We start from the raw sequence: 24,388 nt of genomic DNA, 5'->3' as shown, positions 1-24,388 counted from the left end.
GTATAGCATTTTGAGCATCACTTAATGATGTTATCCTGTCTAAATTAATGAAACGAAATTCTTCTGAATAAAGCACACCATGAAACTTGTCCAGTTTACGATCCCATCTTTTCACAAATTGGACATAGTTGATTGGTTCTGAATCTTCAGAAGGACCTAATGCACCCTTATTTGAACCATCCTCTGACACTTTTTGCTGCTATCAGAATAATTATCAACTTCATAACATTCTCCTTCTTCTGTGCTGTCCGGCTGTGCTTCTGTGCTGTTAAACTTTTTCTGTCGGCTTCACGGTGTCTGTTTGTGACTTTCTAACATTTTCCCGATCTACAATTTATAACATAGCATAACCGTTAATACTTTTTCCCCATCAACCATTATAAAAGTAATGACATTTTCTTTTAACCCTAGTCTCCTTACAAAACCAGGATACCTACTATTTCGTTTATCTTTTGGCTTCCGGTAAGGAGCCGGTTGTTGGTTAGAACATGTCGATGTAGAAGATGTGGGCTCTCCAGCCGTTTCTTGGTCTAATCATAACGAAAAAAGAATGTTTTGTACATGCTGTTTTTAAAAACCAACATATGTGCCATATAATACTTTTGTCACTTACTGTTTAATATCCGTTGTCTTTTTCTGGTAAGAGATAGTTTATTTCTACCATCAGATCCCCGTTCCTGTTTTTAAATGCAATGATAGATTCAGAGAAAGAAAAAACGATATCCCTAAAACCAAAAATAAAAGCCCCTTTTCTACACACCATGTTAGCAGTTGATGTATCCGGGGGCCCGGCGTAGCACCCACAAAAACCAGAATGCTTGCTGGTCTTCTCATAGTTTATTTTATACACTTACAATCCCCTCTATAGAGGTTATCCGTTCACAAAGGCTTTATTGTATGTCTAAGACCTCTGATAGAACTTGTTTGTCTTGGTTAGTCAATTTAGACACCAAAATGACCCCTACGTGTCTAGAACCTAGTTCCTTATAACCTGTCACACCTTCTATTGTTTTAGTTTGGGTTGATAATACATTTCTAAAACACACCACACATTTTATATTTTTTTATTTTTTTTAAAGAAAATCTTTATTTTACAACAATAAAATGTTTAAACTTTTATACAAACAAACATACCATTACACATTGTATTTCCCACAATCCCGAGAATAAAAAACAAAACATGTTTTAAAAAGCATTTCTTTTGAAGAATGATTTATAATCGGTGTCACGGATTAAATCATTTACAATCTCTACATATGTACCATCTCTCATGACATTGACCATTCTGTTGAGTAGCCGTGGCCCATTTATAGAGGTTTTAATATCTCTGATTAAATCAATGATTATATTAATGCTTTCATTACAAAGCATCAATATTTTCATTTTATAGCCTACAAATGTGACTACATTTACCACACGTCCTAGGCATAGCATGTCACAAGTTTTTTTGAGTTTCTGCTGTATTTCCTTATGTCCCCATATCAAGCAATCGTGGTGTTTTTGCCCCCCAGTACGTATTAAGCAGGCTCCACAATCTTCATCCTTCACGCCTTGCAGACATTTATTTAGAACGCAGTATACAACGACCTTTATAAATGATTTAAGTTCTGTTGGTGTTTTGGAAAGGCCTATGCCTGTCCACAGTCCATAATCACAAGAATCTTCAGGTTTACGCACATTCACCGCCGGTTCTCTTTGAAACGAGCAGAAAAAACACAAACATGATAGATTTATCATCGGCTTGTACGCCTTGTCCACAGGTTTCTGTGATCGTGAAGATCCGCCACTTCCCTACAAAAAAAAACAAACATACAGAAATAAATTTTCCTTTTTAAAACACATGAACACATACAGCTTCATAAACCCCTTCAACGACCACTGGTAATAAAAAGTGCGTGTGTGTCTCTCTCTCTCTCTCTTACCGTGAAAGATCCTGGCTTTTCCAACATGTCTGTTGCTTCGGCTTCAGCAGCGGCTTCATAAAATTCAATATCTGAAGCATTATCCTCTGGTAGTTCATAGCCTACATCTTCATTTTCTATGTCTGAATCATATAGCTTTTGAGCATCTGGAAACTCTTGTATTTCAGAATCTGTTAATTCGTGCGTATGCTCCCCGGTATCTGCCGTCAAGTCAATCGGTTTTTCAGACGGTGAGTAACCCTCTTTCTCCGCATTACAGTCTTTAAGAAAGTTACGAGGCCTCTTGGTAGGCCTTTTTTCAGTTACCTGCGTGTTAAAGGGATCCATATTTTCTTTGTCTGATTCGTACAGTTTTTCGGTCTTTGGGTAACCCTCTTTTTCTACATCACGATCTTTAAGAAAGTAACTCAATCTACGAGCCTTCGTGACAGACATTGAATTCCTACTGAAAAGGATGTTAAAAGCTAATGCAACTTTTCTCGTTTGTTTCTGCCCCTACTCTGTTTTAAAAAGCAGGAAATATTTTGTGAATGCCTTTTGTTTTCTGCTCTGCTCTATCTGTGAGCTCTTAAACCCCACTTCATTTCCGGGTGGGGGGGTTTTGACTAAGTCTGTTTCCGCCTACGTGTTCAGAAAAGCGCATATCCGTCGCTCCATTTACCCAATTTCCGCCTATGTCATCAGAAAAGCGCATTTCCTGTCGGGGCAGGCACTCCCTTTTCCTGTGATGTCACCAGAAAGCGTATTTCCGGGGGTGTTACCTGTCAGGGTGGGGGTTAAACTTATGTTTCCTTTGTGCCGTACGTGTGCCGCCGCGCGGCAACCGGAAACGCGTGCCCATACGGATGTACACCATAGCCTGTAGGACGTCTTGGTAAGTAAAGGTATTATGGATTTTAAAGTCCTGTTAAATCTTTCCACTACAGCTGCTTTAACATCATTATGGGTCACAAAATTCTTTACCCTTGTCTGTTTGAAGTTTTTCAGATGTACGCCCTAAATTAAATATTGTTTCAAAGGCTTCGGTAACTTCACGACCGGTTTTTGTTTTTAAAGAAACGACCCGTGCATATTTTGACAGGTTATCTATTACCGTTAAGATGTATTTGTAACCGTTGTTATAAGGGGGCAAAGGCTGACATGTTGACTAAGTCACTTTGCCACTGCCTGTTGTTTTATTTCTTTTAAAATGGATTCTAGCCGGTCTGTATAAATTGTATGCGTTTTGACCGGTGACCCAATCCACCACATCTTTTCTCCGAACTGTTATATCACTCTTTTTAGCCGCTTGAAGTAGAGGGTTAATGCCTCCATAGCTTCCTGCCGCATGTGGATCATAATAAATTTGCTTCAATAAAGACTTTTGCCTTGTGTTTTTTTTTTTTTCAGATTGTTAAGACAACAGTAGGGGCCGGGACAAGTTCAGACATGTTTAAACACACTTCCGCATCTCTCCCCTTGGTTTTATCAGGGGGAGGGGTGTTGCAAGGGTCTTATCAGCTGTTACCATGACAATAGGGGAGCTGACCCATTAACCATTAGCTCAGAATTCCTACTGAAAAGGGTGTTAAAAGCAAATGCAACTTTTTTTTTTTTTTTTTCCTCGTTTGTTTCTGCCCCTACTCTGTTTTAAAAAGCAGGAAAGATTTTGTGAATGCCTTTTGTTTTGTGCTCTGCTCTATCTGTGAGCTCTTAAACCCTGTCTTTTAACTAAAAACTGTTAAAATAAAGACGCTTCTTTTCTGGGTGGGTGTTTTGACCGAGTCTGTTTCCCTACTTCCGCCTACGTGTTCAGAAAAGCGCATTTCCGCCGCGTCATTTACCCTACTTCCGCCTACGTGTTCAGAAAAGCGCATTTCCGCCGCGTCATTTACCCAATTTCCGCCTATGTCATCAGAAAAGCGCATTTCCGGTAGGGGGCAGGCACTCCCATTTCCGGTGATGTCATCAGAAAGCGTATTTTCGGGGTTAAACACGCCCCCATTTCCGGTGATGTCATCAAAAGTGCATTTCCGGGGGTGGGGCTTGAGGGGGCGGGGTCATGGGTGGGGGCGTGGCTTGAGGGGTGGGGACAGGGGCGGGGGCGGGGCTTGAGGGGTGGGGCCATGGGTGGGGGTGTGGCCATGGGCGGGGCTACCACCATTCATTCCTATGGGAGGGGCGGGGCTTAGGTGAAGGGTGGGGTGGGGCCATGGGCGGGGCTACCACCATTCATTCCTATGGGAGGGGCGGGGCCATGGGCGGAGACTAGGGTGGGGCCATGGGTGGGGGCGGGGCTATGGGCGGAGACTAAGGCGGGACAATGGGCGGGGCTTAACCCGGAAGTGAACGCTGATTGGTCGATCCTTATCTTATCTCACCTGTCAATCAGTTTGACATGAGGTGTACCCATTATACTACTCATATGCAAGATGTAATTTACTTAGATTTCAGCAAAGTTTTTAACACGGTTTCTCTTAGAAGGCTGTTGAACAAACTTGAAGGGCTGAAGTTAGGACCCAAAGTGGTGAACTGGATTAGAAACTGGTTGACAGACAGACGCCAGAGGGTGATGGTTAATGGAATTTGTTCAGAGGAGGGAAAGATGAGTAGTGGAGTCCCTCAGGGATCAGTGCTGGGACCGATCCTGTTCAATATGTTTGTGAGCGACATTGCTGAAGGGTTAGAAGGAAAAGTTTGCTTTTTTGCAGATGATACTAAGATTTGTAACAGAGTAGACACCAAGGAGGGAGTGGAAACCATGAAAAAGGATCTGCAAAAGTTAGAAGAATAGTCAAATATCTGGCAACTAAAATTCAATGCAAAAAAGTGCAGAGTAATGCATTTGGGGATTAGAAATCGGAAAGAGCGTATGTGCTGGGAGGTGAGAGGCTGATATGCATTGATGAGGAGAGGGACCTTGGGGTGATAGTATCTGAAGATCTAAAGGCGAAGAAACATTGTGACAAGGCGGTGGCTGTTGCCAGTAGGATACTAGGCTGTATAGAGAGAAGCATGACTAGTAGAAGAAAGAAGGTGTTGATGCCCCTGTACAGGTCAATGGTGAGGCCCCACTTCGAGCATTGTGTTCAATTTTGGAGACCGTATCTGGCAAAGGACATAAAAAGACTTGAAGCGGTCCAGAGGAAGACAACAAAAATGGTAGGTGGTTTGCACCAGAAGACGTATGAAGAGAGACTGGAAGCCCTGACTATGTATACCCTAGAGCAGGGGTGTCCAAGTCGGTCCTCGAAGGCCGCAAACCAGTCGGGTTTTCAGGATTTCCTCAATGAATATGCATGAGATCTATTTGCATGCACTGCTTTCATTGTATGCTAATAGATCTCATGTATATTCATTGGGAAAATACTGAAAACCCAGCTGGATTGCGGCCCTCGAGGACTGACTTTGACACCTGTGCCCTAGAGGAAAGGAGGGACAGGGAAGATATGATTCAGACGTTCAAATATTTGAAAGGTATTAATGTAGAACAAAATCTATTGCAGAGAAAGGAAACTGGTAAAACCAGAGGACATAATTTGAGGTTAAAAATGGTAAAACCAAAGGACATAATTTGAGGTTGAGGGGTAGTAGATTCAAGAGCAATGTTAGGAAATTCTTCTTTAAGGAGAGGGTGGTTGATGCGTGGAATGCGCTCCCGAGAAAGGTGGTGGAGAAGAAAACGGTGACAGAGTTCAAACAAGCGTGGGATGAACATAGAGGATCTCCAATCAGAAAATAATGGGTATACATTAACATAGTAAATGACGGCAGATAAAAACCCAAATGGTCCATCCAGTCTGCCCAACTTGATTCAATTTAAGTTTTTTAACTTTTTCCTTCTTAGCTATTTCTGGGCAAGAATCCAAAGCTCTATCCAGTACTGTGCTTGGGTTCCAACTGCCGAAATCTCCGTCAAAATCTCCAATTGAAAATCATTGAAGGAACTAAGGCCAGTACTGGGCAGGCTTGCTCGGCCTGTGTCCCATATATGGATATTCAGTTGAGGATGGGCTGGGGAGGATTTCAATGGCTGAGATGGTTAAGATGTGCTAAAGTGAGCTTTGATGGAGACTCCAGTAGATAGAACCTGAGCACACTACTGGGTACGGCTCTGGGTTTCTGGCCCAGAAATATCTAAGTAAAAGGACCATTTAAATTAAATAATTAATTTATGGAGCATGTAAGGTTGAGCAGACTGGATGGACCACTCGGTTATTTATCTTCTGTCATTTACTATGGGGCTCATAATCAAAAAAACCCAAATGTCTAAAAAGTGGCCTAAATGGGTACTTGGATGATCAAAAAGCCTGATCATCCAAGTACCCATAATCAAAGTTGGTTTTAGACGTATCTAAAACCAGATTAGGCCTTTCCCCTGCCTCTAAACGCATAGAGCGAAAAGAGGCATTTTTAGAGTAGGGGAAAGGGCGGGCGGTGGGCGGGAGGTGGGCCGACCTAGACCTAGGCATGCAGCAGATATAACCAAAACTTTAGGCGGGTTGCCTAGTTGACACTTATATGTTTTGACTTAGACCAAGTCAAAACAGGTATAAGTGCTGAATAGGGGCCGCTGAGCTGATCGCTGCAGCTCTGTGGCCCCAACAATCTGCCTACCCCCTATTGCAATGTTCGCTGCAGAAGAGATGGCTCATCTCTCCTGCCTCGATGGTGATCGCCCACCCCCCTCCAAACCGCGGCACTTTGGGGTGAGCATCGCGGCAGCCCATGTGCCTAAGGCCCTCCCCACAGGAGGGGCCTAAGCCTACTGAGCCTAAACCTAATGGGCCTTTTCCGGTTGGCCCAGGCGCCTCAGGCCCCTCCTGTGGGTGGGGTTTGAGCTGCCTGGGCCAGTCAGGCCTTAAGGCCAGCCATTCAATGGATGGCTGGCCTGCTGGACGGATGGGCTTGGCACCCGTCCGTCCAGCCACTGATTTAAAGATAGGTGGGATTGGGGTGGGGGGGATCGAGGGGTCGGGGTGGGGGTGCGTCGAGGGCACGAGAGCCTGTGATCCCTCCTGCCCGTATTTTTTTGGGGGGTAGGGAATGTCGCCGGGCCAGGAGGACTTGGGCTCCCTCCTGGCCCCATTGTAATCGGCGGGGGGGAGGGGGGGTTGGGGATCACTGGGGCAAGAGGATTGGGCTCCCTCTTGCCACCGATGCTATTGGGAATGGTCCGTGAGTTGGTGGGGCAAGAGGGATTGGGTTCCCTCTTGCCCCCGATGCTGTTGGAGATGGTCGTATCTGGTGGGGCAAGAGGGATTGGGCTCCCTCTTGCCCCCCATGCTGTTGGGGACGGTTGGGGTGCCGCAGGTTAGGAGGGCTTGGGCTCTCTCTTGCCCAGATCATTGTAGGGGGCGGGGATTCTGTAACCGGTGTTCTTTTTGACAGACACCGGTTACAGAATCCAGCTTTTAGGCGAAGGTCTGGCTCCTCCTTCGCCTAAAAGCCCTTGTTTTGGGCGTTTGGGACTTAGGCTTTTTTGGGGTTCATTATATGTAGTAATTGTAGATGTAGTGGTGGTCTGGGTGTTTAAACAGCTGAACATAGAGACAGGCCATTATTTTTTTTTAAACTCCTTTTGGATTTATTTTTTGATAATGGACATTTTCCCTGCTTCTACTTTCAATGTTTAAGGCCTTAGGCCAAAAGGGGACTTAGACATTTTTTTTTTTATTATGCCCCTCCACGTTACTATCTCCTTTCCCATGCCTTCATTTAGGACTGTAATTGTTACCCATGAAGATTATCTACCCCATGCTCTTTTGTTCTTTTTTGTAATTTTTTTAAAAAAATTTGTGGGAAATCTTTATTGAAACAAAGAAAAAAAATCAAGAAGACTTTAATGCCTATTACTAAAACTGCTAATACATAACAGCATAAGAAGTCAAATCTATATCTACATTAATAATACTACAAAACTTCCAGTAAAACAAAGTTTGAGCTTTTTTTCTCTCCCCAACCCCACAACCTAAATATTCATTGTATAGAACCCAAATTGTTTCCCATACATCAAATGCTTAGCTACTAGCTAACTCTCACAGCAACAGATTCAGTCCATATACCATAGCCAAAATTTCATTTATACCGGCTGAAAGGTTTAATAGAGGACCTAAGGGATATCAGACAGCCCTCCAAACAACATAGTTTGGATGGGTAAATTCCTCATTTGTCCCAAGGTACCTCCACCACCTAATTTTATATATATCTTTTTCTTATTCTTAATTTCTTATATATCTATTTTTCTTATTTTTAATCTTATAATTTGTTTTTCTTAAGCATATTAGATGTACTTAGCTTTTTTGCTAGGAATTTACCCATCCAAACTATGTTGTTTGGAGGGCTGTCTGATATCCCTTAGGTCCTCTATTAAACCTTTCAGCCGGTATAAATGAAATTTTGGCTATGGTATATGGACTGAATCTGTTGCTGTGAGAGTTTGCTTTATGGTTTGAAATAAGGAAGTTTACTGTAAGATAGCTACTAGCTAGTCAGGCAGCGGAGTCTAGTTCTGTGGGGTGAAAATGTTTGGGTTTGTTTAATCAGAGTGAAGGTCAGAATGTGGTATGCTGCAGGGTTCACCAGTTTTCCCAATTTTATTTAACACATTATGGCTCCGTTGGCGATCCTAGGGTTTCATCTACTCATATATGTTGACCGTCATGTCACCATATCCCTTTTGAAAATGACATCATAACATACTAGCAATTATTGAGCAAGGGTCAGATGCACTAGAATCTTGGGCCGTGGCATTTAAATTTAAATTAAATAAGGATAAAACAAAATTTTTGATAGAAAGCAGCCATTATCAACCAATTAGGAATGATAGTTTTATGATTATTAATAATGGTGTGTTAGCCATGTTAGTCCACTTTTAAAGGTAATATGTAGAAATAAAATATAAATGAAATAAGGTGATAGCTTTTTTATTGGACTAAATGCATTTTTTGATTAGCTTTTGAAGGTAACACTTCTTCTTTAGCATCCCTCCAGACCAACACAGAACGGATGGGTTTACGTTCCTCTGCCAGCAGGTAGAGACTGAGACATTGACTTTTGGCTGTAGTACAAGTGGGCTGTGCAGTCCCTTCTACAATTGGTCTGTTCTCAGTCTCCAGCAGGTGGCAGTGGTAAGCCTGTGCAGTTTTTCTTTGGTTTAGTGTAGGGCCTGTTGGATTTTGATTTGGCCTTCTTGTGCTTTTTTGTGGTGCCAGATTGAGCTTGGGGGACCCTTTCATGGGTTCATCCCACCTCAGGGGTCCCTCCCTCTATTTCTCCCACCTCACCAAAACGTTTTGAACTAGAGGTGCCTCAGCTGTAAGCCTTGCCACTTCTTCGGCAAGGCATATACAGTCATGTGAAAAAATTAGGACACCCCCATGAAATATTCAGTTCTTTAAGAAATGTTCACATATCGATGTCAAATCTTTTTTTTTTCTCTCTGGAAAAGAAAATGATGTCATTGCAGGTAAACAACAAAATTTTTCCTTGATTTACTCATGAAATAAAAGATATCTATAAAAATGTGTATTCTAATTGAGAAATAAATTAGGACACCCTACACCCTAATAGCTAGTGTTACCACCTTTTGCTGAAATAACTTCAGTGAGACGCTTCTTGTAGCCATCCACCAGTCTCTGACATCAGTCTGAGGAAAGTTTGGCCCACTCCTCAATGCAGAATTCTTTCAGATGTGAGATGTTTGAGGGGTTTCTTGCATGTACAGCCCATTTCAAATCACCCCATCAAATCACACCACAGCATCTAAATGAGATTAAGATCAGGGCTTTGACTCGGCCACTCCAGGACTCTCCATTTCTTAGTTTTCAGCCAGTCCTTTATGGATTTACTGGTATGTTTTGGGTCATTGTCGTGTTGCAGGGTCCAGTTCCGCTTCAGATGGTCTCACGTGTTCCTCAAACACCTTCTGATAGAATTCATGGTGGATTCTATGATGGTGAGCTGGCCAGGTCCTGCTGCAGCAAAGCATCCCCAAACCATGACATTTCCACCTCCATGCTTTAGAGTTGGTATGAGGTTCTTTTCCTGGAATGCTGTATTTGGTGTACGCCAAACGTGTCCTCTTTTCTAGGGTCCAAATGATTCAAATTTAGACTCATCTGTCCAGAGAACACTATTTCAGAAGTCCTGGTGTTTGTCTACTTTCTCTCTGGAAAACTTCAGTCTGGCCTTGATGTTTCTTTTGAGGGCAAAGGTTTCCTCCTTGCACACCTCCCAAGCAAGTTAAATTTGTGCAATCTCTTTCCGATTGTAGAGGCATGCACTTTCACATCAACATTATCAAGAGCCTGCTGTAGGTCCCGTGATGACATTTTAGGGTTTTTGGAGACTTCTTATAGCATCTTGCGGTCTGCTTTGGGGGTCAACTTGATTGGACTGCTAGACCTGGGCATGTTGGCAGTTGTTTGGAAAGTTCACCACTTGTACACTATTTTCGGACCGTGGAATGGCAAACCTCCTTCAAAATGCACCTGATGTGATACACCTGTGTATAGATCCTGATGACAGACGTCAGACCTTCTGGCTAGGGGAGTCATTGCGATGGTCATCCAGTTCAGACCGAGGGTCATCCAGTTCAGACCAAGGGTTGCTTTTCAGATATGATCCATCAGTAGATTGGAGCTGTGAGCCCTTTGTCAAGCACTACAGTCATTAGAAAAACACCCTGGTAGGCAAAGCGGTCATGGTTTTTTCAGACAATGCCACATATGTGGCATATGTCAATAAGCATGGAGGCACCAAGAGACTGGAAGCCCAGTTCTTGTTTTGCTGTGCAGAAGTCTACCTGCAGGCTGTATCTGCAGCACATATAGCAGGAGTGGACAAGGTGTAGGCCAATTATCTAAGCTAGCAAACCTGGGACCTGGGGGAGTGGTATTTGTTCCAGAAGATCTTGGATAGCATGGTGAGGCATCAGGGGTGTCAAATGATTGCTCTGATAACATCAACAGCTAGCAATGAATCCTCTTGATTCTTCAACCCAAGATTTGAGTCCAGAAGCAACAACATTGATGATCTAGTATGACCTTGGTCAGAGAAAGGGATGTTATATGTGTTTCATCTGTGGTCCATGATAGGATGGGTCATTTGAAGTATAGCGAACCATCCGAGGTTAGTAATTCTAGTTGCTCCAGATTGGTTGTGTCAAAAGTGGTACGTGGATCTTTTTCGGCTACAGAGGGACGTATCTCAAACTTCCACGTCATTCAACTTTTGTCTTGTAGGATCCAGTTGCTCTGAGGTACACTTTAGGCTTACAGCATGGCTCTTGAATGCGTAGCCTTAGCACAATAGGCCTTCTTGGAAGTTATCATAGCTTCCCTCCTAAGATCTAGGAAACCTGCGACTGTCACATCCTATGCTATGGCTTGGAAAATGTTTCAACATATGTGTGCTAAGCAGAATGTGGAGCCCTTAAGGCTCAGATGTCCATGGTCCTAGATTCCCTTCAGGACCAGCTAGAGAAGGGCCTAGTGGTTCATGGCTTTCCTTCTTGAGGGAGCCAGATTTGTTGAAGGGAACTTTGTGGCTGCATCTTCCTGTGTGACAGCCATTTCTTACGTGGAATTTTAACTGTCTTGCAGGCCCTCAGTAGGACTCAGAACAAGCTCCTACAAGTAGCATCACTGATATAACTTAACGGTCCTTCAGGTAGGTATCACCTCAGCAAGCAGGATCTTGGAGCTCCACTGCAGAGAGACTTCCTCAGAGTTATAGAGGCCGGCGTCTCACTGCACAAGGTACCTTATTTTGTGCCAAAGGTGGTCTCGGCCTTCCATGTATATCAGGAAGTCTGACTGCCTGCAATCCTTGCCATGGGTTTGAAAAAAAAAAGTACAAAGTTTTGGCATTGTTAGGAGAGTTCTCTGTTACCTTGAGGTGACGAATGGTTTTTGTCTCTCAGATCACCTTTTTGTACTAGGAAGTCCTAGCCACCTGGGGAAGCTAGCTCCTAAGGCTTCTAAGGCTTCCATTTCAAGACAGATTCACATGGCTGTTTCTTCAGCGGGTGTGGTTGGTAACCATCGATTTCTTTGAGAGCACATTCTACAAGGAATGTGACTTCTTCATGGGCAAAGTCCCTGGCAGTTATGCCCAAGGAGATTTTTGGGCTGCTAATTGGTCCACCATACATTCTTTCATGAAATTTTTCAGGGTGGATGTAGTGGCACAAATGGATGCCGCCTTTGGGTCCTCTGTGCTAGCAGCAGGCTCATCTGCCCCACCCTAGACTCAGGGGACTGCTTTAGTACCAGTGTTGTAGTAAGGGTGAGCGATGTCCATGATAGTAGCACCCCTCTTCTGCCCTCTTCCACACACCCCACCCCTGCCACATGCGTGCCCCCCTTCCCTTTCCCCATACCTTTTTAACTTCTCTGATGAGCAGCATGTCCACGTTGGTGTCAGCTCGCATACATTCTCAGAGCTTTACTCTTAGTTCTGACCTCTGGAGAGCTGTTTCATCCCAGCACAGTCAGACATTATTCATTCTTGTGTCTGATCAACTCTACTGTCTATGGAAAACATCCAGTACAGGTGAGCAACAATGCTAAATACAAATTACCTATTATACCTTCCAAAATAAACTCCATTATCCACCCCTGAGTACTTACAGTGGGATGTTTAGCTCACTAAAAATTTATGTAGTCATAGGTTTATCAAATATATTGTATCTAAATGGGAAGTCTGAGAGCTATTCATGACCTTCTTCAAGCAGGCTTTCACCCTGTACATTCTACAAAAACTGCCCATGCTAAAGTCTCCAATGTCCTGTTCCTGACCAGATCCTTACCCTTCTCAATATATCTGCTGCTTATGACACTGTTGATCACCACCTACTCCTTGATATATTGTCCTCATTTGGATTTCATCGCTCTGCTATTTTTTGGTTTTCTTCTTATCTCTCCCATCGCACTTTGTGTAGGTTCTGGTGGATCCTCCTCCAATGCTATCCCACTTTCAGTCATTATACCTCAGGGTTCTGTCTTGGGACCTCTTCTTTTTTCCTTCTATACTCATTCCCTTAGTACTTTGATCTCCTCCCGTGGTTTTATCACATTTATGCTGATGACTCCCAGATCTATCTCTCTACTACAGAAATTTCTACAGGCATCCAGGCCCAAGTCTCAGCCTGCCTGTCTGACATTGCTGCCTGATCTCTCACTTCCATTTCAAATTTTATATGGACAAGGCTGAACTTTTTATCTTTCCTCCTAAACCTATCTGTCCTCTTTCCCTGTTTTCTATTTCTGTGGATAACACTCTAATCCTCCCTGCATCATCAACTTGCAACCTAAGGGTCATACAAATTACAACTAAAGGATAAGAGAAAAACACACTACACCAACTTAATAGGCCCAGAAACTCAAGACACCAAAAAATTATTTCAAATACTAAAAGATCTAACTGACACCAAACTGTACCTGAACACTAACAATACCCCACCCCCGCCACACTTTTAGCAGAACACTTCAAGAACAAAATTACAAATGCCAGAGCTACCCTCAATGGTACCCCAACCAACCTAAAAGAAATCACAATACCCCTCACAGAAAAAGAATCAATGGCTGCTGACAGAACCTGGTACCACTTCCCTACTATACAATGGTCCGACCTTAACAAACTCTACAGAAAGTACAGCCATGCATCATGTGATCTCAACCACTGCCCACCATATCTCTTAAAAACCTCCAGTACAAAATTCCGTGCCCTTCTCCTACAATGGGTACAAACCATGCTCACAAATGGCCTTTTCCCATCTGACCTCAGTGAAATCATCATCACACCGATCCCAAAAGACCCTAAAGGAGCAATGGATCAACCATCCAATTACAGACCCATTGCCTCAATACCTCGCTATGTCAAATTAACAAACTCCTCATCAACTATCTGGAAGACCACAACATACTCCACCCCACGCAATCCAGCTTCAGAACCAACTTCAGCACATAGACACTGCTAGGCTCCCTTATTGATACAGCTAGACAACACCTCAGCACAGACAAAAAAATTCTGCTCATACAATTGGATTTGACAGCAGCATTTGACCTGGTAGACCATAACATCCTACTGCAAATTTTGGATACAATAGGTATCACTGGTAAGGTAAACTCATGGTTTGAAGGATTCCTAAAATCCAGAGTCTACAGAGTAAAGTCGAACAAAGAAAAATCAGAACCTTGGTCCAACCCCTGCGGTGTACCCCAAGGATCCCCACTATCCCCTACTATCTTCAATCTCTATACTGCCTCCCTCGGTGCCTGCCTGGACAAACTAGGCCTAACCTCATATAGCTATGCAGACGACATCACCATTCTCATACCTTTTGATCAACCCAAGCCTTCTATGACAAACACACACCGAACACTAGAAATAGTAGTAACATGGATGAAAGATCATAAACTGAAGCTGAACCCAGACAAAACAAAATTCATCCTCCTAGAAAATAACAAAGTCCCAACCATAACCAATATAGAAATTAACTCAATCAATTACCCTATTCAACCCACCCTAAAACTACTAGGAATGACGATAGATAGGTGCTGCATCATGCAACCTCAAATCAATAAACAATACAGAAATCATTCGCAGTTATGAGAAACTTAAGACAAGTTCGAAAATTCTTCGATAGAACACAATTACGGCTCTTAGTACAATCCCTTGTCCTAGGCCTTTTAGACTATTGCAACATTCTCTACCTCCCCTGCCCAGCAACAATGATAAAACAACTACAAACAATCCAAAACACAGCACTGAGACTTATCTTTTCATTGAGGAAACATGACCACATCACAGAGGCATACCTCAACTCACACTGGCTTCCAATTCCGGCAAGAATACTATTCAAATTCTACTGCCTACTATTTAAAACCATAAATGGTGACAGCCCAACCTACCTGAACAACCGCCTCATCCAAACTACATCAATTAGACATAGGAAAACTCACACTCCATTCACGCACCCTCCTATCAGAGAAGTCAAACGGAAAAAACTATATGATGGCCTCCTAGCCACACAAGCAGCAAAACTCGATAACCAAATCTCCAATCAAATTCCTGCAAACGACTTAATACCGCTAGCTCCTTCCCACTCCAAATACCACTTCCCAGTTCCCCAAAGCAACTTCATCCACTCTTTATCTCCTCTAGAAATTACCAGATATCTTCTTCTTGTAATACATTTTTTGTAATTCTTTTGTAATCCGCCTTGAACCGCTAGGCAATGACAGAATAGAAATCTCTAATGTAATGTAATATAATCTTGACTCTTCTCTCTCTTTCTCTGTACAAATTTTAACAGACCGCTAAAGCTTGTAGCTTTTTCCTCTACAATATCACCAAAATCTGACCTTATCCACACTCGTATCACACAAGTCTTCTACTAAACCATCCCTCTCACCTTCAATTCATACCAAATTCTGCCAGTGTCGCTATGGTCATATTACCGCTCTCCTCAGGTCACTTCATTGGCTCACTATACATTTCCACATACAGTTCAAACTCCTCTTATTGCCTTTACAAGTGCATTCACTCTGCAACTCCTCAGTATTTCTCCTTTCTTATCTCTCCCTATACTCCTCCCTTGGAACTCAATTCATCAGGTAAGTGTCTTTTATCTGTACTCTTCTCCTCTATTGCTAACACCACACTTCGTCCCTTCTGTCTTGCTGCAGCATATGTCTATATTATCATTCCTTCTGTGAGAAATTCCTTAACCCCTATTTGTCTGTTTTGATTGTAAGCTCTATTGAGCAGGGATTGTCTCTTGCCTGTTTGATGTTCATCACTGCGTATGTATGGCGGTGCTATAGAAATGATTAGTAGAAGTCTATAAAACAGGTGAATTTGTTCTGCCTGTTGCTTCATATGAAAATAATAGTGTTGACCCTTCACAGCTTTGGAACCCACATCTCTGGAGGGGATACCATCTCCCGCTGTCTCCGAATGAGAAACACAAGCCCTTATGGTAAGATTTGTGCTGGTTATTTTGATTATCTGTGCATATATTAGCAAAACACATTAAAAGGTAGATTATGGGGAAATTAATCAATGTGTGCTACTGTCAGGCTATTTTAGCACAGGAGACCATGTTATGCAATGAGATCTTGTGCTAAAATAGCACAACTTGTGCTAAAATAACCCATCTTAACAGTAGCACACATTGATAAATTCCCCTGTTAATGCATATTATTTACTGCAAATTTCATTTTTCAAATTTGGACTTATTTACTAATAAGACACATTAATGGTATTGGAACAGTTCAGCAAATATATCCCTAAGCCAACTTTTGTGAGGAGACAAAATGGAGGAATGGCAAGGACTGAGTAAAAGAAAGTTCATAATATCATTTGTCGCTGATCCTGAATGCAAGTATTGTCCAACAACCTCTGTCATTCATCAGACAATTTCCTTGTGAGCTCCCTGCACGTTGTAGGCTTGATTTTCTTAAAGGAAACTTTAGACTAGATTCTATATTTTAAAAAATCAGAGCAGAAAATCCACTAAGCACTATTCTATAAACAGCACTCGATGTTACACACCATAATATTTTGCATTGAGAACTCCAACTAACTGTAGGTATGGCCATTTACACTAAAAGAAACGTGGTGCAAATCCCCATGCCTAAATTAGGCACAAATCCCTTGTTTTCTATAACTATGCACATAATATGAAGGAACGCTTTTGATCCACCCATAACCATCCCATTTCCACACCCCTTTTAGGCTCAGATCCTGTGCTTAAATTTACATGCATAAGACTAGAAGCTCTGCCCCCCTTCACATCAGGCCATATTCAATCCTTTAAAGGGCCAACGGTCAAAAACTCTCCTACATTTTCTTCAGGCAGGGTAAGGAGGAAGAATCTCTCTATGCTGTCCCTCCTTACCCCATCAGACCGGGATTGAGGCTCCCAATGGCAAGAAGCTCCACCTCCTTCACATCGGGCTGTTTTCAGCCCTTTAAAGAGCCAATGGTCAAAATCTCTCCTGCATTTTCTTCAGACAGATAGCACTTCCAAAATAAACACCACTACATCTCAGCGGACTGCTGAGCACGATGGACCACTGGTCTGACCCAGCAGTGGCAATTCTTATGTTCTTAAATAATAGACTCAATTATACCAATGCGCTATCGCGTGATAACCCACCAACTATGCACCTTGGTACACACAGAATCCCTAAAAGTAGAAAAGCAGGCATGTAGATGACTTGAAAGACTGGAAAGAGTCAATCGTCAAATCACAGATTAATATGGAAGACAGCAATCAACACCTACAAATACCTTGTAGCAGAATTTTTAAAAAATCATACTTTGCCTCTGCACTAGAAAGGAATACCTTCAACACCAAGAAAATCATCCACTTAATGTGAACCTTAACTGTTCCACTTGCGCCAGGCATATCAAACACCACCACCTAACCTAGTGCCAAAGACCTAGCAGATTACTTCCTAGATGAGATTAAAAAAAGGTTCAAAAAGAGATAAAACAAACAGCAAGTACTATCAGTCCCGACAAGCTAAACAAACCCAAATCTGTTGAATACTGTTCAGCTGACCGGGTTTGGAACAGATTCACCCTCATAACTGTAACTGATGTCATCACATACCTGAACAAAATATCCTTACATGGCAATATCTTAGACACTGTTCCCAACAATCTATTAGCAACACACCTGAAGCCATCATTCAATGGCTAACAAAACTCTTCAGTTCCTTACTCATGAAAGCCATCTACCACACCAAAAGGGACACATACCCTTAACTCCAAAATCTAAAACTCAAGATCAGTGGCATACCTAGGGTATGTGGCACCCGGGGCCCATCATTTTTTGACACACCCCCATCTATATGAAAAATATGATTTTTAGTAACAATCCACATATCGCACAACAAGAGTGTACCTAGGAAAAGGCAGCATCTTAAACACTGCAGTGAGCACTAGAACACCAACACATACATTGTAAAACTAAACAAGCCAGATCCCGCCAGTCAATTGATCCTGTAGTCAATGCCAACTGAAAACTATGTTCTTTTCATACACACAGAACAGAGATACACCCTCGCCCAATATGGAATAATCACAAACTAAAAATAGAAATATGTAGACAAAAGTTAAACTGAACCGCCAAGAAACCAGACCCTGGATACAATGCAACACCACAAAAACAGTAACACATGTCCTCTAATACAGTGCAAAATATAAAGACAGTAAATTTGAAAAAACTGATACATAACAATCACCACTTTACAAATTAACAAAAATAAAACAAATAATGAGAAATAAAAAAATACCATTTTATTGGACTAATCCCCGTAAGCTCGGTCCCCATCCCTGCAAACCACCTGATTCCATCCACACAAGCCTTGAATTGTTTATATTAAAGTATAAAAAGAAACAATATTCTATACAATTGTCAATTTATAAATCAGCGTCTTCTCCCCACTCTCTTCCCCATTTCCCTTCAGCATCCTCAGCCCACTCTCTCTCCATTTTCCTTCAGCGCACGCACATAAAAACAAGCAAGTAATTTTATATCATTTTCATTCTATTCATTCATAGAAATTAAAGTCTAGATAATGCCAGTCACATAACAAAACATGATTTTACAAAAATAATTCCCTGCACAATCAAGCCTGCAAGGATTACTAGATGTCTTTCAGCAGATCCCCTCCCCCCTCCCCCTTACCTTTGTGGCCAAGTCAAAATAATTTACCAACAATAAAATTTTAAAAACACAAAGCACGCTGTACACAGAGAAAATGTTAATTATCATTTATATTCCGCGGGTTTTCAAAGAGGTCAAGGCAGATGACTTTATGCAATGTCACCTCAGTAACAACTGTACAAAAATAGACAAATATTCCCCCTCCCTTTTTACTAAACTGCGATAGCGGTTTTTAGCACAGGGAGCTGCGCTGAATGCCCCACGCTGCTCTCGACGCTCATAGGCTCCCTGCGCTAAAAAACGCTATTGTGGTTTAGTAAAAGGGGGCCATGGTGCAAAATATAGACAGCAGATATAAATTCTCAAAACGGACACATTTTGATCACTAAGTTGAAAATAAAATCATTTTTCCTACCTTTTTGTCTGGTGATTTCATGAGTCTCTGGTCCTTCTTCTGGTCCTTCTTCTTTCTTCTCCTGGCTCCCCTCTTTATTTCTGCCTTTCTTTCTCTCTTCCCCTGCCCCCCCCTCTTTATTTCTGCCTTTCTTTCTCTCTCCCCCTGGCCCCCCTCTTTATTTCTGCCTTTCTTTCTCTTTCCCCTGGCCCGCTCTTTATTTCTCTCTCCCCCTGGTCCTCCTCTTTCTTTCTGCCTTTCTTTCTCTCCCCCTTGACCCCCTCTTTATTTCTGCATTTCTTTCTCTCTCCCCCTGGTCCCCCTCTTTATTTCTGCCTTTCTTTCTCTCCCCCCCTGACCCCCCTCTTTATTTCTGCCTTTCTTTCTCTCTCCCCCTGGCCCCCTCTTTATTTTTGCCTTTCTTTCTCTCTCCCCCTAGCCCCCACAAAACCATGGCGCCAATTTCTCCACTTCCACGATTCTTTCCCTATCCTCACTCCCAAGCCAGCAGCCGATTTCTCCCTGCTCCTTCCCCGATGTCCTGAACTTCATCGGGCAGCAGCAGCATTCACAATTCACTGCTGTTGCCCGCTTCAGGCCTTCCTCTCTGTCGGGTCCTGTCTTCATGAAAACAGGAAGTAGGAAGGACCCAGCAGAGAGGAAGGCCTGAAGCCAGCAACAGCAGCGAATTGTAAAAGCTGCTGCTGCCCGAAGAAGGTAATGGAGCACCGAGGCAGACCGCTTCTCCCCCCTCCCAGCCGAACCCCCGCTGACCCTCCTATCTCCCCCCAGTGAATCTTTCTGACCCTCCCAGCGAGAGCAGCAAACCTCCTTCCAGTAGCGTCAGCTGCTTCTCGGCTTTCTCCCTCTGCCGCGTCACTGATGATGTTATCAGTGATGCGGCAGAGGGAGGAGAAAGCCGAGAAACAGCCGACACTACTGGACGGAGGTTTCCTGCTTTTGCTGGGAGGGTCGGAAAGGTTCACTTGGGGGGGAGAGATAGGAGGGTCAACGGAGATTTGGCTGGGAGGGGGGAGAAGCGGTCTGCCTCGGTGCTCCAAGGCCTGGCGCCATTACCTTTTTCGGTAATGGCACCAATGCTGCTACGTTGGGAGGGTGGGAGCACGATAGGGACTGGGCCAGCTGTGCACCCCCCCTAAGGCTGCACCCGGGGCGGATCTCCCCCCCCCCCTTGGTACGCTACTGCTCAAGATGTTGTCTTATCCATACTTTCCAATTACAGACCTATCACAGGAATCCCAATACAGTACTACAAAATTGTTTGAAATTGTAGTTAGCAAACAACTCAACAAACACATCAACAAGCACTCATGTCTCTATCCAATACAATATGGTTTCAGGACTCAACACAGCACAGAACTTCTACTTCTTACATTAACAACTTACCTCAAGCAAGCCCTATGCAAAGGACCTCAAGCAATTCTAATTCAGTTGGACATCTCTGCATCCTTTCAATTTGAAGACCAGACTTTGTGAAATCAGATATCCCAATATTATAATCAATTATATCATAAATATAATATAAACATATAATTTAGTGAAATTTCCAGAAAAACTCCCCCCCTACCCCCCCTATATTCATCCAAGGAAAAGGTGGGTGGGACGGGATATAATTTTTATGTTTTTAGAATTATATGAGAATTACAAGTGTTATTGTTGTTACTAATGATATATTCCTGTACGCTTGCTGTAAGTTTTCAAAATGAATAAAGAATTAAAAAAAAATAAAGAATAGACGTCCCAGTGTGAGCCTGGTTTAACTCATTTGTAATGGACAATACCTAGTGTGGAAAAACAAAACCTATTCCCAAAGCTGGGATTTTTTTCTGTGGTGTTCCTCAAGGCTCCCCACTCTCCCCTATCCTATTCAGTCTATTCATGAGCTCACTTGGTGACACCAAGGTCACAACTGCTCACCTATGCAGACGACACCTTCCTACTCATACAATTAAATCCAGCCTCTCCGAATGTCTCAGAAAAAAATATCAGAAGGAATAAACAAAATCTCCATCTGGGCCAACATAAACATCCTCAAACTAAACACCACCAAAACCAAACTACTATGGTTTCATATATCCCAGCATTCACTAATTTTACCTTCCAGTACTAATCTTAGTGTACTTACAACAGCCAAAGTATGAGTCCTTCGTGACTCAACACTTTCTTACGCACCCCAAATATCCACCCTATTGAAGAAAACCTTCCACATCTATGGCTGATCAGGCCCTTGTTTCATGAACATCACTTTGTCATTTTAGTTCAAATGCTCATCCTTGCTGAACTTGAATACTGCAATTCACTATATTCAAGTCTAAGCACCAAACAACAACAAAGATTACAACTCATTCAGAATACAGCAATCAGACTAATCTTCAGGCTTAAGAAATTTGATGCAGTCATGGAATATTATAACAAACTACACTGGCTACCCATAACCTCCCTTATATCCTTCAAATTATCCTGCATTATTTTCTACGTATGCAACACCAATGCACCAAAGGCACTAATCCTACTGTTCACAGAGCTCCACTTCACGTCTAATAAACTATCCAAGATAATCCTCCCCTCACCACAAAAAAAGCAAGTACAAACACATATTAAACTCTCTGTTCACCTACATCTCCGTCATGATTTGGAATAATCTGCAACCTGGCACAAGAAAAGAACCCTACTACCTAATATTCAAAAGAAAGCTGAAAATATTTTTTACCAAAACCATTAGGATTGATCAATCTATTACTGCCTTGAACTGTTCACTCTGATCAAACTGAATATTTGTCCAAAAGAGTTTAACCAACTTCTACGTTGTATAGCAGATTATACTATATAACTTGTTCTACACTATAATGTATGTAATTTTTAGCTCCGGCAGAAAATGTCATGCCCTTCTCTTGCACTCTCTGCAATTGATGTCCATTCACTGTATGCTCACCGTGTATTGAATGGGTTCTTAACTTTGTAAATTGCCTTGAACCTATATAGGCACAGTGCAATCCACAAATATTAGATTAGATTAGATTAGATTAATTAAATCCAATTAGAACCCATAATTGGTTGTTAAATTCTAATTATCAGCAATAATAGGCTCATTAATCAATTAAATTGCACATGCAAATTGGGAGCGTATTCAAATTTATGTGTGCGGTTTTTAGTGCTTTTTATAGAAGGTTTTATTTGAGGTTTTATAGTAATTTATTTGAGGTTTTATAGAGGTTTTATTTGAGAGGTATTTTATAAAGGTAATATAGGTATCTATGTGCCAATATAAACTGATCCAGCCTGAATAGCATACAAATGCCAGACCACAGATCAAAAAAGTGTAAATGTATAATGTGCATAAGTATTTTATAAAATTCAACCTAACAGAAGCTAACAGGAATATATCTATAAGAAGATTTCTTCTGGTGGACCAATCCATGATAAAGCATAAAATGAATATATTTTTTTAAAATTAAATCTTTATTCATTTTAAAACTAGCACAAAGTTTAACATATTATCAATCAATTAACACTATAGTCAGACTCAATTCCTTCAAGTGATACACTAAATACATAACCCCCTCCCCATCCCCACCCACCCTTCCTAAAAGTGTAAAAACACTTAATATAATGCAACTGTTCAAGATAATCAACCTTGCAATCAAATAATAAATTAATTACATACCCCCTCCCTCCCACCCACCCATCCATAATCAGAGGGCTAAAACCAATAATTAATCTTTACAAAATTTTGTCAATGGTTCCCAAACATCCTTAAATTTCTTATAATATACCAATTGTATTGCTCTCATACGTTCAAATTTATATATTTAGCACAAGGATTCCCACCAAAAACTATAGTTTAACCTATCCCAATTTTTCCAGTTTTTCAGAATAAGTTATATGGCAACTCCTGTCATGATGAAAAATAAATTATTGTTATGGGAAGTTATTGGACTCTTTGCCCTCATTAATGTGCGAAACAGCACTGTATCATATGCCAATGCTACTGGAGCTTCTAATATTCTAATACTAGTGTTTCAGCCCGTTACATTAACGGGTGCTAGTAAAGCCTCCTTCCCTTACATGTTCCCTATTTTCAGCCCCAGCTCCAGGTCCAAACCCATTTTTACCCTCCAGCCCCCTTCTCTGATCATTGTTGCTTCCAGTGTGTACTTGGCAAACTGCTAGAGGTGGTACCCTCAGGCCTCTGCCCTAGATGAACAGAATATCCCTTCTTTCTTTTCCCTTCAGATTGGATCTCTTTTCAAAAGCATGTGAACAACCCTTTTGGTTCCTAGGCAGCATCCTTCTGGCACTAATGTCAGGTTCCATTGGTTCTGGAGTCTGAGCTGTGCCTTTATTAGGCAGATCAGCAGAGTCTGTAAAGCAAAATGTGTTCTTTTCTCCACATTGCAACCGTGTCAGCTTAACCCTATGGTTGCAGATTTGCAGTGTCCTGCATGAAAACACAATAGTACAGACCAACAGCAGCATCTGCAGACTTCCTGCAAAATGTGTACTGAATTTAGGTAATAGAGCTGCAAATTCGTGACTGGTCATATCAAATGTGAAAGGCACAGATATTTTGCACTAATATCACTGAATGTCGATCCGGCCTGCTCCTGACCCTCTCACCGCCGACAAACCTCGGGACTCCAGCTGCGTAGGCAGCACTTTAAACATGCTGCTTCGCAGCCTTCTACTGGCGATTTCCTCTGCCGCGTCTGTCTCCGATGATGTCATCAGGGATGCGGCAGAGGAAATCGGCAGAGAAGGGCGCTAAGCAGCGTGTTTATAGTGCTGCCTACGCCGCTGGAGCCGGAAGGCGACGGAGAGGGCAGGGGGAGCTAGCGGCCGGCAGCTGCTGCTCCGCAGGTGGAGAGCATGGAAGTTAAGCCGCGCATGCGCACTTCCTATGAGTGCTACAGCTCACGGAAAACGGACGCACGCATAGGAAGTGCGCATGCGCAGCTTACCGTTTTATTATATTAGATTCTATTTATTTTAGCAATCCAAATGGATTGCCAAAATTTAAGTATCAAAGGACAAAAGATGAGCTGATGATCGAGTGTCCCTTTATCGAGATGACAGTGCCAGCATCTATTTGACTTAGAGCTATCTAGTTTTTGTAATCTAACCGGGTCCAAAAACTTCTATGTAACAAAAAAACCAAGTTTGTCTCATAGATGCTGATGCTGTACATCTCATCCTCCAAGTCCAAATTCGTGGCCACTGAGACGCAGAAATCTGCTGCTTTATCTCAATGCTCCAAATGTCTCTAAGGGCTCCTTTTACTAAGATGCGCTAGCGTTTTTAGCGCATGCACAAGATTAGCATGTGATATAGCACCTAGCCGAAAAATTAAAAGGAGGCAGTAGTGGCTAGCGCGCAGGGCAATTTAGC

General features: G+C 42.3%; 1 protein-coding gene across 3 annotated transcripts in view; it reads left to right on the top strand.

Moving 5' to 3' along the window:
- The window catches only part of DLEC1 (DLEC1 cilia and flagella associated protein), a 386,841-nt gene that overhangs the window by 261,614 nt on the left and 100,839 nt on the right, over positions 1 to 24,388 (top strand). For all 3 annotated transcript variants that reach the window (XM_033931738.1, XM_033931737.1, XM_033931739.1), the window contains one exon: positions 15,818 to 15,888. In XM_033931738.1, coding sequence (XP_033787629.1) covers positions 15,818 to 15,888 — 71 coding nt within the window. The remainder of the gene's footprint in view (positions 1 to 15,817; positions 15,889 to 24,388) is intronic.

This window comes from Geotrypetes seraphini, chromosome 2, assembly GCF_902459505.1.
Source record: "Geotrypetes seraphini chromosome 2, aGeoSer1.1, whole genome shotgun sequence".
In the NCBI taxonomy this organism is placed as follows: domain Eukaryota; kingdom Metazoa; phylum Chordata; class Amphibia; order Gymnophiona; family Dermophiidae; genus Geotrypetes; species Geotrypetes seraphini.
Note: the sequence above shows the minus strand (reverse complement) of the source record. Positions and strands in the feature narration are given on the sequence as shown.